The sequence below is a fragment of the Microtus oregoni genome, unplaced genomic scaffold (assembly GCF_018167655.1).
Source record: "Microtus oregoni isolate MIOR12 unplaced genomic scaffold, Mior012 000012F_ref0000307, whole genome shotgun sequence".
In the NCBI taxonomy this organism is placed as follows: domain Eukaryota; kingdom Metazoa; phylum Chordata; class Mammalia; order Rodentia; family Cricetidae; genus Microtus; species Microtus oregoni.
In genome coordinates, this window is record NW_024543071.1 from 41,448,781 (window position 1) to 41,468,352 (window position 19,572).

At 39.3% G+C, this 19,572-nt stretch overlaps 1 protein-coding gene across 2 annotated transcripts in view; it reads left to right on the forward strand.

Annotated features, from left to right (window-relative positions):
• Positions 1-19,572, forward strand: part of Pcsk5 (proprotein convertase subtilisin/kexin type 5) — a 429,292-nt gene that overhangs the window by 162,885 nt on the left and 246,835 nt on the right. For both annotated transcript variants that reach the window (XM_041661614.1, XM_041661613.1), the window contains exons 6-7: positions 12,455-12,543; positions 17,894-18,066. In XM_041661614.1, the coding sequence (XP_041517548.1) occupies positions 12,455-12,543; positions 17,894-18,066 (262 nt within the window). The remainder of the gene's footprint in view (positions 1-12,454; positions 12,544-17,893; positions 18,067-19,572) is intronic.

Here is a 19,572-nt window from a genome sequence, read left to right on the forward strand (position 1 = left end):
CTGTCCACCACCTCTTAACAGATTTTGAACAAATGTATTTTTAGATGATTTTATAGTAAGTATTGAATGAAATATTTTTTTAAAATATTCTAAACAAAAGCTAATAGAAGTGGATCGTGGTATATATTGTTAAATGAATGCAGGTGTGTACATTATTGTTTAAGATTTCTTGTCCAAGAAAATTCACTGACATTACATCATATCTCATGTGTTGTTCTTGCCTTTGGATCCTTAGTGACAAACACACCCTTCAGTACTTGGTTGATTCTCACTACTGATTTGGAAAAATTATTTAAGCTGGCGTTATGGGAGTAGTTTCATTTGTTTCAGCTAAGTCATTACAGCAATAGCTAGTAAATGCTTACAGTGTGCAGGTAAACGTAGAATATTGTCTATTCTGAGTACACTCTAGCACCCCAGTGTATTGTTTTGCTTCTTAAGACATATTTATATAATATTACTTTCTGTGAACATTTGAAGAAAAGGAAATTTACAGAAAAAAAAGGAAGGAATGAAAAATCATAATTTGATGCAAGCCATTTTTCTTTCCTTACCTCTGTGGGTCTTTTTCCAGTCTCTTGGCATATACATTCAGTGTACACCTCATACTTCATGCATTACTGAGTCCTAATTAGGAATTTTTTCTTCTAATTATGATAACGTGAAATTATAGGAAAATCAGTCTAGGTGGCAGAGGGGAAGCCATCCAGTCTGCATACTGAGCATTTTCATGGGCACCAACCCCAAACCAGAACCACTGATGCAGAAACTCTTAGAGAGCTTTGCTCCTAAGCCTTGATTAGCATGTACAGCAATACTTGATAATTATTTGCATAAACCTAGCAACACTATGCCACTGGTCTTAGGTTCAATTAGTAAAACTCTTAGAGCTCATTAGGCTCCAAAGGAAATTTTTCCTGTTTTCTTAGAATAGACAAATAGCATGCCATGATGGCAGTCTTTGTTTCTCTTTAAAGTGTGTGAGCAGTGTGTGTGTGTGTGTGTGTGTGTGTGCACGTGTGTATACATGCTGTATGCACATATGGACGTGTGCATATAGAAGCCAGAAATTGCAGTTGAGTGTCTTCCTCAGTTGCTTCTCCACCTTATTTATTTCACAGGGTTTCTCACTGGCACTGGGGCTCACTACTCAGCTAGACTGGATAAGAAGCCCCAGAGCTCCTCCTGTTCCCCACCTTCCTAGCACTGGGATAGCAGGCACCAGTGTCCAGCATGGTGCCTCTTCTGTGGGTACTGGGGATCCAAACTGGAGTCCTCATGCTTATACGTCTATGAATTACACTATATGAATACATAGCTTCTCTGGCTATGCAAGGAAGGGGACATTCCATTTCCTGAGTCGAGTCTCAGAAGGTCAAAACAGAAACTTATGTGTTTATTATCCTGGCCCCAAAAGTCCCAGTGCACATAATTCAGGCACCCATATTTTGGTGTTACTTTGGTTTTTGAGATGGGCCCTTGCTATAAGCCTAGGCTGGCCTTGAACTTGTGATCCCGTCTCAGCCATTCCTGTGCTGCGATTATAACCATGTACTACTACAACAACATTTATTTTTATTTTTATTTTTAGACCATGTTTGCTAATTAGTATCCTACTTTTATCAGCTATCAGGCAAAACAGCTAGAAAGTTCAGCCACAGTAACTTTTCATAGATAAAGACAAAAGGTTCTGTTAATCACATGTGGAGATGCTCCTGCACTAAAATTATGAGCCTCAGATTACTCAACTCCGTAGATTCTAAGCTTTTGAAACAAGATTTAAATGTAGATAGAAGTTTCTTTCCTGTCCAGTCCCACAGCCATTCAATCCCAAAGAAACATGCTGAGGCTTTTATTAGTTATATACTGTTTGACCTAATTATATACTGTTAGATCAGGCTTATTATTAAGTAGCTCTTACAACTTAAACTAACCCATAATTCTTGTCTATGTTTAGCCACATGGCTTGGTACCTTTTATCTGTGAGGCATTCTCATCTTGTTTCCTCTGTGTCTGGCTGGTGACTGTGTATCTGCCTTTTCTTTTCCCAGAATACTCTTAGTCTGGTTGTCCCACCTATACCTCCCGCCTCACTACTGGCCAATCAGGGTTTTATTAAACCAATACAAGTGACAAATCTTTACATTGTATGAAAGCATTATCCCACAGCCTTCTTAAACATTACAGAAGAAGACAGGAGAAAATGAAGGAGGAAGGGAGGGGCTAATATTGTTCAATAAAACATCTTTGGGGAGGTGCTTTGGCAATTTCCAACAAAGGATTACAGGCAAGTTGTGGTTTACTTGAAGAAGGTGTTAAAATTGAGTGTGAAGGTGTATGTATATTTGTGGTTTCACATTCAGGAGACTGAGGCAAGAAGATTGTGAGCTCAAATCTAGCTTAAGTTACATTATGAGTTCTGGGTCTTCCCCCCCCCCCACTACAGAATGAAACTGTTTCAAAAGACAAAAACAAAACAAAAGGGGAAGGGACAAAAAGGAGAGAAAGTATGGGGAGAAGCAAGTTTTCCTTTCTGTTTTCTTGGGTTGGAGACAATGTTTATTTCTGTAACATAGACAAATAGCCAGGAGATAAAACTCAGCATTCTCTTAGACCGTCCAAGGGAAAATTGGCCCCTCCAGATCTATGTTAGTAAACTTTTAAAAGAAACCACTGGATACTTAACTCACAGAGAACAGACCCAAAATGAATCAGCAGGAATGAGTAATTTCTAACTGTTCATAGTCAGAAGGTAAGGTACCTGAAACAATTTCTCAGTCCTCTGTGTATGGTAGAAAATGACAGGAAGTTGTTTCTAACCCTCCGGTTACATAGAATAAAAGCTGGTAGATTGGTGTGTAAGAACTACCAGTCTGGTAAGGGCTTCGGAGAGCTTGGAGAACAGGGCTTTAGACTCCTCTTAGCCTCTGAGGGGAGGGAACAGCATCAAGGAGTCAATGGGAGGTGTAGGCAAACATGAGCCATTTCATAGAAACCAACCTAGGTACCACATGGAAAACTAATGGTTTAAAGCCAAGGAGGGAACCAAAACCAAAACAGGTGCAGACCTGGAATATTAAACAGAGAGCCAAGCCAAGGGCCTGCTCACCCGTCCTGATTAATACACTACTGTAAAGATTGCAGGGGCCAGTGGGGAGCAAAGGTAGATAAGGAAGAGGCCAGCTGTCCGTCTCCGTGTCAGCACTGCATACACACACCCATGTGTGCCTGTCTGGGGGTTTGTTATATTTTGTCATTCCATGAAACATGTTTGAGGGGAAGAAAAACAGAAACGCAGCAAAAAAAATCGGCTTTCTGATGAACAAAATAATTTTATTCTTTAGATGTGGGTTGAGTTTTTATGTTCTTTCGGTTAACAAAGAGAATGAATTGCTTTTGTGAGCTATGGTGGATAGAGGGAGGAAAGGGAAATGCCATAAATCTAGGCCTATGATGTAAGATAATGTGGTAGTCAAAAAATAATGCAGTCAAATGTTCTTATCATCTGTGTTACAAAGCATCGGCTGCAGTCGATCACGGGCAAACAAATGATAAAATCTTGGTCTCCATTCAGAATCTGAGGAATATTGTCCCAGAGGTCAGGGTTGGTTGGGTCCTGAAAAGCCATAGTAACACACTCAGGACACTCTGGGCTACTCTTTGCCCTTTTATGTTTCATGCCTTCCATTCACCATCTGCCAAGATAATCATTCCTATTTGTAAAGTAAGAGAAATCCTGTCTGCTTTGCCTGCTTTGTGAGTTTAATGTGGCATTCAGAATGAGTACAATATAACTCTAGTGTTATCACATATGACAAGAAAAGTCAAGACCTCCACTTTTGAACTGTTTGTTGGAGAACATATCCCTATATCTTACTGTCTCATCCCCAGCTAAGAAAGCTTTTCTGAAATACACACATTATTTTCTCTAGATTTATACAAAACAAATATCCTCAAGAAAGAATGGTCATGCCAGATGTAAAGCGGGAAGAGCATTTGGTGGCGACTGACAGAATTCTTGGATAGCTGGAGATACACATGGCAAGAGAGGAAGGAAGGCAGGAGTCATTTGGTCACGTGCCTTTGCTGACTTCCTACACATGTAACTCTCCTCCGTGGGATGGGATGGCAGGTGTCAAGGAAAAGCTCCACATACATCCTGATCTATGGCTCATTGCTGAGCTTGCTCACGTCTGTAGATCTGTGAGAGCTTGAGCCAGTTAGGATCCTAACCCGAGTAACTCCCATGGAGGGAATGAAACTCACTCAGCAGTGTGCTGATGGATGGGGCGTGAGGGGGGGGGGGGTAGGGGTGACTGCTGCTAATCACGTCTTGCCCAGCACAGCCTTGTACACCCACTTCACCTTGTATTATGTGTTCACAATATATAGACATTAATTAGTAGATGTTCTCATGTGGGATTCCAGCCTTGCAGTAAAACAACCCAGTAGAAATGTCTTTGAGCCCTTTAATCACATTGAATCTTTGTAAAAACAAACAAAAAAAAGTGTAGTAGATGATAAAATGTAGTAAGCAAGAAAAGTAGAGCAAAGGTTAATAGGGCTTTTATGTCAATACTATTTTGAGTTTAATCTCTTTATTGAGGGAAAATTATATAGCAAGATGTTTCATACTTCCTGGGACCCTGAAAATATCCCAGATGAATGATGCATTGAGAAACACCTTTAAAGTCTTAGTGTGGCCATGTTCAATGTATGTGTTAGTGTCTGTTTTCTTCTAAGTCAGTGATCTACAGATCCATTGTAATGCGTGTGACTGGGTTCGTTTTCAGAAGCTTCACAGGCAGGACTATAATAGGGGCTGATTTTTAAGGCGTTCTCACTGCATGGCCTTGGAGGAAAGTTCTGCTCGAGGTGTCCTCTATGCTACCGTGTAATGCTGAGTGTATTCTCTAGACTAAAGTTTCTTTCGCTCTGCTAAAAACACTCTGACACACATATTCTGCTCTTTGAACCAAACTACGTCTGACGAGCAGACTTGTGTTTCTGGCTTCAGCGTTTAACTGACATGGCATTATCCATGCTGCCCGCCCAGTTCTTTTCTGAGACTTGCTCACACACTTGAACTTCAAACCACGCATGATGATCATTATTTCCCTGTGATTTATTGTAAGTTCATGTCACAATACAGAGTCTAAGGTGTAAAAGTAAAACGGTCACTGGCATTTTGTCGGGTTGCAGTCATTGTCATCCGAAGCTCGTAGGATCTTCAAATGTAGCTTAGCTGGGGATTTGCACTGTCAGGGACATTATGCTGTGGTATATTATCTAACTTGTGTTTTCAACATGAGCAAGCAGGAGAAAGGGCATTTCGCCTCTGATAATTTTACCATTTCATAAAAATGGTTTATATTTTACTATGAAGAACAATAAAAAGAAGTTTTTGCAAGGAACTTTTTATTCTTAGGAATTATCAATCGAGAGCATGTGCTGTGCATTAAAGATATGTGTGATTGGTGCTGACCTCTGGGGCATTTGAGGAATGCAGAACCAAGCTAATTATTCCATTCTAAATGTTGCAAGGAAGCAGGCGTTCAATATTCTGTCTCCTAGTACAGTGTCTCCACAATTCCCAGGGAAGTACTAAAGAACCTTTTGTGGGTGACAAAGCTAGTGGACACCATGAGAATACCATTACATAAGACTGACGAGGCGCATGCTTGTCTCTGTTGAGGAAGCAGCTCTAGCCCAGATGGGAGACGTATTTCCGAAGACCCAGAGAGGGCAGACAAAGACGGAACATAGCTTAATGGGGCAAGAACAAGAACTCTTGTGTACAATGGAACCTAGAAGCACTGTCTTCATCACCTTACAGGGGAAAACACTATAAACCATGAACCAGTTGGTTTGTTGGACTTTCTCAACTAGGTAGCAGGTAGCACAAGAAAATAAATATGTTATATATTTATCATTATTATTTAATATTTTATTATTTTATATTATGGTATATAATCTAGCTTTTAAGTATTCCAAGTAATAACAGTGCTTAGAATCAGACCTGTAATTCATACTGCTTGGGTTGGCTCACCACCAAATAGCTGTAGAAACAAATTTAAATTTTCTTTGAAGGAATGAGCTTTTCCCCCATGAGCCTCAGAGAATACACAAAGATAAAGTATGAACAATGTGGCTTCCATCCGTGCGTCATTCACATCTGGAAAATGACACCTGAAAAATCACTTAACAACAGGCATGATCATTTAGTTGGACTTCTGCATTTTGCAATTCTTGTATTTAATTTATATGTGTAAAGAAAGGGATATCAAAAGGTGTTACAAAAAGGAGATTATCAGAATCATCTAAACATATTATATTTTAAAGAACAAAATGAACTTTAAAAAGTAAAGCAGAAATTGAAGTGAATCCATGTTGAATGGATCAAATAACAGATGTTTCATGGCTGAAGATAGGATAGGAGGAATAGAAAACTGACAGAGATATACAGGATGCAATATATAAAGAGAGAACTGTGAGGTGTCAGAGGTTAGCCACTAAAATTGTGTGTGTGTGTGTGTGTGTGTGTGTGTGTGTGGTGTGTGTGTGTGTGTTGATAATTCATTGACCCTAAAAGGGAAAAGTGGGGAAGATGATGAGAAGACAGCTTTTAGAGATAATAGCAAGCAACTCTGCAGAATTAGATATTGCCAGTGTAAAAATTATACAGAATATTTTCTAAGATATTTCTAAGAAAAATCTGCAAAGTGCCCAGAAAGATATTGTATAGACCTGTAACTTCCTGCTTAAAACAGTAGCCAGTGGAAGACAGTGGACTGACACCTCTGGGCAGTGGTGTTCGTCCATAATTATTGGGTGGCTTAATTACTTTCCTTAACAAGTCATTTTTCTGTCCAATGAAAAACTCTGAGTAGGACATCAAAGATGCTAGAAGAGTCCAAACTACAAAGGGAGGTAGAGCGAAGAATGCACTTGTAACTTTAGACAAACACTGATCAGTTTAGAAACATCAGTGTAGTTTCTAGGGCTTAAAACAAAATCCAAAGAGTGATGCTCATCATGAGTATCTCAGATATGGGCATGAGACGTGGGCAACCCAAGTGAGGGGCTCTAAAGTGTGTGTTGTTTGTGTAAAGAAGAAAATGGTATTAATGACTGTACATATTTTGTTTGGTTTCTATGGCTGATTTCATAGGGTTGTCACATGGTAAGAGAATGTTCTCACACAGGAAAAATAACAGCACTGGACGTGAATGTGTCAATAAGCAGTTACTCTAAATGGACTCTAGTGAAAGGTATCTTTGTTTTGTTTTACTTAAAACAGCGTCTCAAGTTTGCACTCTCACCAGCGATGAGTTGTCATTGTGTTTTTGATTTTAGCTTTTCTGACAGATGTAAGATGGAAGCTCAGAATTGTTTTCATTTACATTTCCATGATGACTCAGGATGGTGAACATTTCCTTAAGTGTTTCTCTGCCATTTGAGATTCTTCTGTTGAGAGTTCTCTGTTTAGATCTGTACACCATTTTAAATTGAATTATTTGGTATTTTGATATCTAGTTTCTTGAGTTCTTTTATATTTTAAAGATCAGTCCTCTGTCAGATGTAGGTTTAGGGAAGATCTTTTCCCAATCTGTAGGCTGCCGTTTTGTCTTATTGACTGTGTCCTTTTTCTTACAGAAGCTTTTCAGTTTCATTTATTAATTCATTTATTAATAGGTTCCATTTATTAATTGTCAATCTTAGTGTCTGTGCTACTGGTGTTATATTAAGGAAGTTGTCTCCTGTGTCAGTGGGTTCAAGGCTATTTCCTACTTTCTCGTCTATCAGGTTCAGTGTAACTGGGTTTATGCTGAGGTTTTTGATCCACTCAAATTTGAGTTTTGTGTAGGGTGATAGATATGAATCTGTTTGCATTCTTCTGCATGTCACTATCCAGTTATGCCAGCATCATTTGTTGAAGATGCTTTCTTTTCTCCATTGTGTAGTTTTGACTTCTTTGTCAAAAATCAGGAGTTCATAGGTGTGTGGATTGGAAATCAATATCAAAGTTTCTCAGAAAATTGGGAATCAGTATATCTCAAGACCCAGTGATACCACTCAGGCCTGTACCCAAAGGATGTTCCATCATACCACAAGGACACTTGCTCAACTGTGTTCACTGTCATTGGACTTTCTTTGTAGGACTGCCAGCTCACAAATAATGAGTGGCAAAGAGCTTATGACTAATTGGGAAAGTTTGGCCTTTAGCTTAGGCTTGTTTCTAACTAGCTCTTATAACTTAATTAACACATATTTTTAATCTTTATTCTACCATGTGGCTCTTTACTTTTCCTCAGTACAGCATGTTCAACTTGCTCCGAGTCTGCTGGCAAAAATTCCTGTGCCTAGATTCATCTCCTCTTTCTCTTCCTGGAAATATTGCCTATCCTATCCTAGCTATTTGTTGACCATTCAGCTATTTATTAAACCGATCAGAAGGCATCTTGGCAAAGACACATCTTCACAGTGTACAAAAAGATTATCCCTTAACAGTTCATAGCAGCTTTATTTGTAGTAGCCAGAACCTGGGAGCAACCTAGATGCCTCTTAAGCAAAGAACAGATAAAGAAAATGTGGTATATTTATACAATGGAGTATTACTTAGCTGCTTAAAAACAATGACATCAGTAAATGTGAAGTCAAATGGATGGAACTAAAAAAAAAAATCATTCTGAGTGAGGTGACCCAGACCCAGAAAGACAAGCATGGTATGTCCTCACTCATAAGTGGATATTAGCTGTAAAGTAAAGGATACCCATGCTACAGTCCACAGTCCCACAGAGGCTAGATAACAAGGAGGGCCCAAGGGGGACTTATGGATTTTCCCTGGGAAGGGGAAAAAGAGAAAGATTTTCTGGTTTGGCTGTGGATGGGTGAGCATGGGAACTTGAGGGAACAAGTTGGGGGATGGGTGGAGGGGGGAGAGTTCTGAGAGAGACTACTGGAAAGAAGGGTTTATGGAGGCTAGTAGAAGCCTGATCCAAGGGAAGCTTTCACTAGTCTATAAGGATGGACCCAGCTAAGATTCCTGGCAGCGATGGATGCATAAGCTGAACTGCCCGTCCCTATGATAAGATTGGTGACTACCCCAGTGGTTATAGGGGAGCCAACTGATAGATGTAGATTTAGGAACCCAAGATGAAATATTGGGTCAAGCTCAGGAGTTTTGCTGAGGAGAGGAAGGAGGGATTGTAGGAGCCAGAGTCAGGGACATCAAAGGAAGGCCCATAGAAACTGCTAGACTGACCCATGGGAACCCAAGCCTGAACCAACAGCCAGGAAGCCTGCATGGCACCTACCTAAGCCCTCTGTATATATGGACAGTTGTGTGGCTTGCTCTATTTGTGGGTCTCCTAGCAGAGGGAGCAGGGTCTGTCCCTGGTGCTTTGGCTGGCTCTTGGGAGGCTATTCCTCATGCCAGATTGCCTTTCCCAGCTTGAGTACTGGGTGAGGTGCCTGGTCTTATGGAGTTAGATATGCCATGTTTTGCTGATGTCTATGGGAGGCCTGCCCCTTTCTGAGTGAATACTGAGGAGAGATGGATTGACCTTGGGTGAGGGATGGGGGGTGGGGATTGGGATGGGGAGGGGAGTGGAAGAAGAGGAAGGAGAGGAGGCAGCTATCCAGATGTAAAATAAATAAAATTTTTTTAAAAAAGAAAATGTCTCAGTATGTAGACCAGACTGACAACTTACTAAACGATATCTACCTCACTCTTCCTCCCTAGTACTGGGATTAAAGGCATGTGCTTCCATGCCAGGCTAGTAAAAAATATCTTAACTTCAGAAAAACTCTTCATTTTAAGAAATATAACTAATCACATAAAATTTAAGTAAAGTAGTAAGTGATTTAAATATAATTAGTTTTGTTCACTGTAGGAGCTACTGAGTTTTTTTAAAATGACATATATGCACTTTAAAATACTAAAATTATATATAATCCATGGGTCAATGGATAAAAAAGACTGAATTATAGCATTCAGAATTAATTAATAATTGATATGATATAATATTTGAATAATGGACTCACCCAAAGAATTAGACATTTGAATAAGAATAACTAACAACTCAATGTACTAGTCAACAAGTACCCCGTGAACACTCAAACTTAACAGTTGCTAAGCTCAAGGGAAAATTGTCAGTTGTGTTTGGAACTCACACAAGAAATAATTGTTCTTTTAATACTTAAAAGTTTTTCTAATAATTAAAGTGATATAACCCAGGCCTGAGATGGCTCGGGAAGTAAATGGACTTGGTGCACAAAACGGTAGACCCGAGTTCGATCCCAGATGAGTACGTAAGCGTAGATGGACAAAAACAAGTCCACAGTTGTCTCTAACCTCTCCACATGTGCAAGCACACACGCAGAGCAAGCACACATTAATATGTTATCAGGGAAGGATAACTAGGAGTCTGTCAAAATTAAATGCTCAGCATGACAGCCTAAAATATCCTTCAGTGAAAACAACACTTCTCAAATTTGGAAGCGTTTTTACAACAGATATGACAGGAAAGGCAGTGAGAACTTTGAACCAGGGCTTCAGAAAAGCTGTTCATAAAGCAAGAAGAACAGTAGTGAATAAGCAGTTCCAATGATGGCCAGTCAAGGTCAAAAACCAAAAATGTACTTTTTGTGTCATATGAGCAAAGAGACTGGGAAATTCATACCTAAGATTGCACAAATATTCCCTCCATTTTAAATAATGACCTTCAGCTGTGCTGTGATCTCTCCCTCCCTTTGTTTCCTCACTTTCTCTTTGGCACATGCATCACATGCATACACTGTAGACATACTGGCATTGGGAGTGTGTGTGTGTGTGTGTGTGTGTGTGTACCCACACGCATGCACACCAAAGGTAAATATTAAGTATTTTTTGTCAATATCTTTCCGCATTATTTTTTTTTGAGACGGTCTCTCATTGGGTGAAGAATATATGGATTCGTCTAGAATGGCTGGCTAGCCAACTCCAGGGATCTGCCTCACAGGCACACGCTACTGTCATCGGCTTTTTCCCGTGGGCACTGGGGACGAGTTCGGGCCTTCATGGATACATAGCAAGCACTTTTCTACCTGAGCCATCTCCTAACCCTACACCAGTATTGTTAAAGACATCTTTTCATGCACTTAGTTACATTTTTTTTTGCAGGTTGTTATCCGTTTCTGCCCACTGTACCCTTTGGTCCGGTAATACTAGTTCTTGTAACCTGTCTTCAGTTGGTAAATGATATATATGCTCAAAATTGCTGATCACATCCTTGTTCATATTAGTAAACACCTGGTAACATTCTGTAATAAGAGATATATTTTTAAAAAATTGTAAGTGCATATGGGTATACATCCAGCCAAATAAGTCTATAATCCCATATTATTTATACTGTCACATGAAGAATAATGCAGTGGTTAGTAGTCACTAGTATGCCCAGATTAATACTGGTATAGAAATAGATGCATGACACAACGTAGTGAAAAGAGCAGCATGGACTATCTCTTTTAATGAACATTTTCTTCCAACCAGTAGCTTTGTTACAGCCAGAAGATATTTCTGATCTAAAAGCATTGTTGTGGGAAGAAGTAATAGGGAACTCGTATCAAAAAAGGAAAAAAAAAAACTTTTACAACCCAAACCTTCTTTTCTGATAACCACATTTTTAAGAACCATAAGGAAACGAAAAGGAACAGATGAACTAAGTCATGACATGCCTCAATAATTTACATACAATTTCTTTAAAGCAATTATTGAGATATTTGTTCTATGCACTATCTTTGCAATTCAATAGTATATTACACTTTGGATAATGAATTTTAATTGGAATTACTTGATCTATATTTAAGTGTACAGTTTAAAACAGATAATAATAATAATAATAGAAGAAAAGACATGCATTTGAAAACAAGTTGGGGGACACAGGAAAAGTTGGAGGGAAGAGAGAGGGGAAGAAATTGGAAAATATAAATATAGTACTTACTCTAAATTCTCCGAAAACTAAAAAAAATGAAGTTAAAAAGAGCCAAAATAATATCTATATTTGTAACATGTCTTGTACCTGTATTTAAATTTATTCACAAGTAAATAAGATTAAAACTTGAGATGATCTTTCTGTAGCCATGTGTTAGGTGTCTAACAGCCATGTGTGCTGGTGGCTTATTAAAGAGTAGAAACAAACACACCCACCAATCGCATGGTTCAATTTCAGCCTTTACGGTGGTTTTCTTCTTAGGATAGAAAGATATCAAAAATAATTCCTTCAGAATACAACTCAAAAATCACATGATGAAGTGCTAACTTATTTGCCATAGTCAAGCTGAGTGCTGCTTGGGTAGGAAGTTCTCGAAACACCCACAGCTGGATACTTTCTTCACCGCTTTGGCAGTGAACACCCAGAACTGGTGAGAACGGAGGATCTTACTTTAGAAACCGTGTCTGTTCTCCTTGCAGGCATGGGACCCGTTGTGCTGGAGAAGTGGCAGCCGCTGCAAACAACTCTCACTGCACCGTTGGAATTGCTTTCAACGCCAAGATTGGAGGTATGGGACACTTCCAAGGATACACACAGGAGCCAGGAAGCTCTTGGCGAACTGCTTTTCAGGATCCTTTTCAAACTAGCAGTGGGCACCTCTATGCGTGACAGGGCGGAACTGCTGTTGACTGCATGGTGCCCATGTGAGAGATGATGTTCGGTACAATGGTGGACACTTACCACAAGACTCCAATGTCACAAATACAGTGTTTCTAAATAATACTTGAACAAAAACAAAAATGTTACCCAGTAGTGACTACAGAAATGTGATTTATTGATTGATATATATATGTATGTATGTATGTGTGTATGTATGTATGTATATATATAATTTTATATATATAAACTTGGAATTGGTGCCTGGTCTTGAAGAACTAGCAATAGAAATGTCTAACCACAATATCTCTGTGGAAAAAGCATTTTAAGACAGCCTTAAAAAGAAAAGACACATTCCTGTATGTGGTGGCCAAGCTTTTAAAAGGTGTCTTAATTGTAACTGAAATGCTGAATGGTAAAATCTCTTCTTAGACTCCCCTAATGTTCCCACGAGTCCAGATTATGTGTATGTGTGTAGATAGATAGGCAGACAGACAGATATGCATCATGTTTGTGTTTTGTGTACATTTATGCATATATGCTCATATAAATTCAAACTGCGGCACAAGTATGTTTATTATAAAGACCTAGCCAACACAGTATTAATCAAAGTTCTGAAAAAGTAGACTCCACTTTCCCACTTGTAATCATTGTTGTAAGCAACAGATGATTGCCACAGCCACACACAAATGGGAAGACAGCACTTTAATAGACTAGTGACTTCATCGTTAGGCCTAAAGATGTTCCCCTAGGTAGACTAAAAAATGTCAGATGACTACGAACTTCAGCAGCAAGGTGAGTACCTTGTTCCAATGCTCTATTTGCTAGCAAATAGTTCATCTAAAACTGAAAAGTGCCATTCCTAACCACAATAAGCGTACAAAACATTCAGAGTGCAATAGTCGCCACTCATCCAATACTCCCAGGGGCTTCCTCAAGCAGACACAGTTCCCAGCCCTCCATATATCGACTTGCTATGTCTTGTAAATGCTTGTGGTCATTTATCTGCCAGATTGAGCATCGCAAGGTGCTAACAACAATCAATAAAATGGAACAGTTAGGCCAGGCAGTGGTGTTGTATGTCTTTAATCCCAATGCTCGGAAGGCAGAGACAAACAAATCTCTGTGAGTTCAAGGCCAGCCTGGTATAGAGAGAGAATTCAGGATAGGCTCCAAAGCTACAGAGGAGTCCTGTCTTGAAAAACCAAAATAAATAAATAAATAAATGAAACAATTATAGCAAAATACTGTAAGAGGGGTGTTACTTGAAACGTGAATTGTTCATTTTTAGAATTTCCCATGTCATATTTCTGGACCCTTGTTGATAGGTAACCGATATCAGCAAAAACAAAGCTACAGTTGGAGGAACCATGTGGAGCTGTGCTTAACGCAGGTTCCTAAGATTCTCTTGACTGCCAGCAGCCTCGAAATATGTCTGAATGCTTTATTTTCCTTCTTTCACTCTAAATTTCTTGGGCTCACAGTTTGTTTCCCAGTAAAGAGTTGCACTCAGGAACATCCACTCTGATAAGGACAGAGGCTCTTCCTGAGGTGTGGTAAGAGTGTCACCCAGGAAGATCAGATCCATGGCTACTGCAACAGTCGCCTTTCACATATGAGCTTACATCCTCTATGGCTGGGATTACATTCCCAGCACTGACTGACCCTGCACTCTGACTGGTCATGAGGGAAGAAGTTAATAAACTCTGAACTCCCTCACAGCTGCTGGCCAAGAAGCTTAACTGTACTTCCTTAAAAAGACGAATGTATGGTGAGGATTCAAAAATGTACTAAGCAAGAATATTCTGAACTAAAGTTCAGCTCCTCAGACCCAAGGCATAAAGTTTGTAGTGGAAAAAGAAAAGATGAAGTAGCCTTTAGCATTTAAACTTGACAAAATTATGAAATTCTTTATGTATTTCCAGTCAGAAAACTCGTGCCTTCTAAGGATGATTTAACAGACACATAAACTACATGACAGAAAACTCAAGTTCAGGTGTTATACCGATGCTTTCACGTTCTCACCTGGATACTCTCGTTGCTAAATTGGGGGGCAGTTCTAATGTCTGATTTAGAGCACTCTGTGCAGGAGGATGCTTCTAAATACAACCTAACGAGATGAAGTAGTATGTCGCCTTTGCCCTGAAAGAGAGCATACCAGCTTTAAATGTTCATAATAACTGAAAACAAGCCATGGCCATTCAGGACCCAGTACATGTAGAACATCATCCTAAGTTACATGCTTCCACAAAACAAACCACATGACTTTTCAGAGGACAGTTTGCATTCCGTAAGTTTTAAGGCATTTTCCCACAGTCTTTATCACTGCATAACTTGATGTCAAACCTCTTCTCTCAGAATCTAAAAGCGGGGTGTGGAGAGGTAGCTCACTCAGCAAAGTGTTCGCTGCACCACACTTGAGGACCTAATTGTGTATCCTCAATACACATGTAAAGAATCAGGCATAGGAACGTGGATCCACAAACCTGGTACTTGGGAAAGTGGACACATTAGGATCCTCAGAGCACATTGGCAGACCAACGTAGCCAGTCTTGCCAAATCTGTAATCTCTAGGTTCACTGAGAAGCCCTACTTCAAAAATTAAGGTATAAAGTGACTAAGGAATTTGTCCTATAAGCACACATGCATGTATGAATGTACTCATGCCTACATTTACATATGTAAGCACACACAACAACACCATAACACAAATAACAAAGCGATCCCAGAGTGAAAGTATTCTATAATAACCCAGAATTATATGCAATTGTGTGTGTATTAATTAAAAATATAAAAAGTAAAACTATAGAGAGTTGACATGATTAAGAGTACTATAGAAAAGACCCTGTAGAGTATTTGCATGCATACTTACACTGATATAGATAAAATATCTATATGTAAGCCTATGTACATAATAATGTATAACTATAAAAGGAGATTTATCAAATTATCTTACATAATTGGAGGCTGGATAGTACCATATTGACTATCAGGATCCCCAATAACTACTTAGTCCAAAGGACTGGAAGTCTCACCATAGGTGAGACCAATCATACCATAGTCTGGGGCCAAAGCAAGGACGATCCCTGGAGAGTGGCAGGCATCATTCCTGTTTAAAAGACTGCAGAAGCTAGAGTCTAAGACACAGACTCAACATCACCAGCGATAGAAACACAAGCTCAAGATTTGGCTTGCTCACTTATGCAGGCTTATTCCTTCTACTAATACATCCAAGCCCCCTATTTGTTAGGAAGGACAAGTCAAATTCAAGCTAGTTGGTCTTTCCCCACTGATTGCTCTGCCAGTCTTTGCAGGAGAGCCCATTGCAAGTGTACTCAGAAGAACGCCTCGCTGTTCTCACTAAGCAGCCAATTAAAATTACCTGAGGCCTAACAATCAAGTCCAATATCTTCAGAAATACTTGGGAAAACAATATTATTAAGTGTTAGAATATCCTAGGTCTTTATTTTTTCATAAAAAAAACTTTCTTTTTTTCTTTTTCATAAAAATATTAAAGGAAATAATAATTTTTAAGTCATATCATATCATGTTATTTAAATTGCTTCAGACTGACTTAAAATGTGGTTTTTAGATGAAGAAAATGAGCTAGAATGTTGAGTTGTATACTAACAACATATGTATTCTTATTCAGTATTTCTGTTTTTCTTAACTTTAAAAAAAAATCACAGAGGCTGGGCGGTGGTGGCGCACGCCTTTAATCCCAGCACTCGGGAGGCAGAGGCAGGCAGATCTCTGTGAGTTCGAGGCCAGCCTGGGCTACAAGAGCTAGTTCCACGACAGGAACCAAAAAAAGCTATGGAGAAACCCTGTCTCAAAAATTCAAAAAAAAAATCACAGAGATACTGTTTTCTCAAAAAAAATAGTTTTGTTTTCCTGACAGTAATCAACTCAGGCCTCATAGCATCTAAGATAGCCTACATTGAAGTCTTATGTTTAAATCTGTGTCTTGGTAACCAGTTAAAAACTTGAAATCCTGACAGGAAGAAAAACTCTCCTTAAAAGCAAATTAATCCTGTGGAAGTATAATTTTAAAATAAGGGGCTGGAGAGAAGGCTCAGTGGCTAAGAGCACTGGCTGCTCCTCTGAGGGAACCAAGGTTGATTCCCAGGACCCACATGGTGACTCAATAATGATCTGTAAACTCTCACTCCAGGGGATCTGACACCCTCTTCTGTCTGCCAGGCATGCATATGAAAAACAAGGTATACATGCAGGCAAGATACCCACATCCATCAAATAAATAATAAAGCTTTTTACATTTAAAACAATACAAGTCTCAGTGATGATATTTAGTGTAAGCTAGTTTTTCTTTTACTAAATTATTAAATGTTATGCTATTGTTGTAAGTTGCCAAAATACAGAATAAAAAGGAAAAGTTGGCTTTTGGCATATAATTTATGTCTTGCTCTAATTGGTGACTAGTTTTGAAAAACAAGGTTAATGCTTGATTTCTGTCTGATAGGAATGAGCTTAAATGACGATTAATGACTAAATGTTGCTAAAACATCTTGAGAGTTATTCGAAGTGTGTCAAATACATTCTTATCTATTATTTGACTTGTACATAAGTTGGCAGCAAAGAAATCCAGTAAGTTTGCATCCATCTACTATTATAGGCAATATGGGAAATGAGACCCAGGTAGAGTGGCGACTTTGCAGCCTTTCCAAAACTGGTAAGGTTAGAAGATTTCTACATCTATGAGTCCAACTTCATCAATAGGGAGAAATTTAGAATTGCTTGAGTAACTTTGTCAAATACTCATTTAAAATAGACAGGAAGGAAAGCAAGATTTGCAACTTTAGAAAAAGAATAGAAAATTAAAAAAAAATTTTGAATGAAATTTTGTTCTTTTATACACAATGAAACCTCCTGTCTCCCCAAGCTAGGCTAGCTTCTACAAACTGGTACCATTTTTTTAGGAAACATTCACTGAGGTGTTGGTTAAAATATTTTCTTGGGCCGAGGGAGATGGTCAAGAGTGCCTACTGTCCCAGCATCCACATGGTGACTCACAACTGCTTCTAACTCTAGTTCCAGGGCTCTCGGCTCCCAATTCTTGCACACATAATGTCACACATAAAATCTGGGCAGACATCTGCATGCACATTAGAATTGAATAAATACATAAATATGTTTACAGTTTTTTAATGTATTCTTTATTCCCATACGTTGTCTGCATGGTGTGCTTAGGTATCGTCTGCTGGAGACGAGTAACCGGCTTGCTCCTTTCTGCTTTGCAGGTGTGCGGATGCTGGATGGCGATGTCACAGACATGGTGGAAGCAAAGTCTGTCAGCTACAACCCACAGCATGTGCACATCTACAGTGCCAGCTGGGGCCCGGATGACGATGGCAAGACTGTGGATGGGCCAGCTCCCCTCACCCGGCAAGCCTTTGAGAACGGTGTGAGAATGGTAGGTTTCAGAAGCCTCTGGACTGAGGATTTTCATGGGCAGACCTTGTAGGCGTGCCACCATGCAGGCTAGAGGATTGCTGAAGCTCACGGGGGGGGGGGGGGGGGGCAAGTGGCCACTGGAAAGACGTCTTGAACGTTGGCGTTACGAGTTGTTTCCGCTCTACAAACAAACTCAGAGTTAGTCTCTGCTATGACGTGAACGGTATACTTGGATGTTTAGAGACACACAGAAGAAATTTATTAGTTAATATGTGAATGTGGCCCTTCGAGAAGCAAATTCCTGGGGCGAGCAACTGAGTAGGTGTTCACAGTCTCCATTTGGTGTTAGTAGAACATCCAGCAAGGCCCTTCTGGCATCTCCCTTTGGTGACACTTAGCCTCCCTTCTGTCCAGAAACAATATTTTTCTATGGCACCAGATCTCTCCAATCAGGTAACTTAGCATTGTCTTTATGTCACTGGAAGAGTGTACATTGTCCCCAGAAAACATAGCTCCACAATCTAATAGAATATTTGCTTTAAATTACAGATCTTAAACTGTTCTAAATGAAACAGAAGTAAAGATGCTAGAACTTATCCCCCTGGAAGGAGGAGTGCCCACTGGAGCAGGGCCTTGTCTTCTCCTACTAATGAATAGAATTTGAGTTATACAAAGTATATATGTTTCTATGTATGATATCATTGATCTGGCCAGAATTTCCCTTGCCTTTCTTACCTTCTCACTTCATTGTCTTGCGACATCTTCTACTCTTGTTCACTGTGCATCAGGACATTCTGTTTCCCCTGACTACCCCCAAGTCCTTCCATCCTCTTCTAAAAAGCGACATCTTCCCAGAAATCTCTATAAACCCATACAGGAATCAACTACAATTAGTCTCCTACTCTGTGCGTGCTGTGTTTGATAAAGACCAAGTCACATTTATATTTTGGCCATATTTTCCTCACAAAAGTTTAAGTCCCAAGAGTGCAGACCATGCCCTTTATACACAATCATGGGCTTTACAAAACTAAGAGAATGTATTGAGTTCTGGTGAGCCCTTTATAAGTGTCTGCTGCATCAAATGTAGTTTACTCCAAATGATGCCACCACAATGCTTTCATGGATTCATCCCAGACATGGAACCGTGGGACGCATTCAGCTGATTGGTGCAATGTTTGAGCAGGACTAAAAATCATACTGAGTCTTGTATAATTTTGTGAGTCTTGGTTAGATTTTTAGCAAAAGCCTGAACTAGGCCATCTCGTGGCTATCCCGAAATGAATTTGAGGGAGAAAACACACACTTTTTTTGTACACGCTTTCTCTACCAAAAAAAAAAAAAAAAAAAAAAAAAAAAAAAAAAAAAAAAAACGAAAAAAAGAAAAAAATGATTGTGAAGGCATTTTATAGTTCTGTCCATATTTAGTTACTTTTGTAAACTTTTAATGAATAGATAATATTGGAACTGGTTACCTAGCATTTTCCTTTCAAAGGGCCTTGATATGAAATGAAATGAATACACCCCA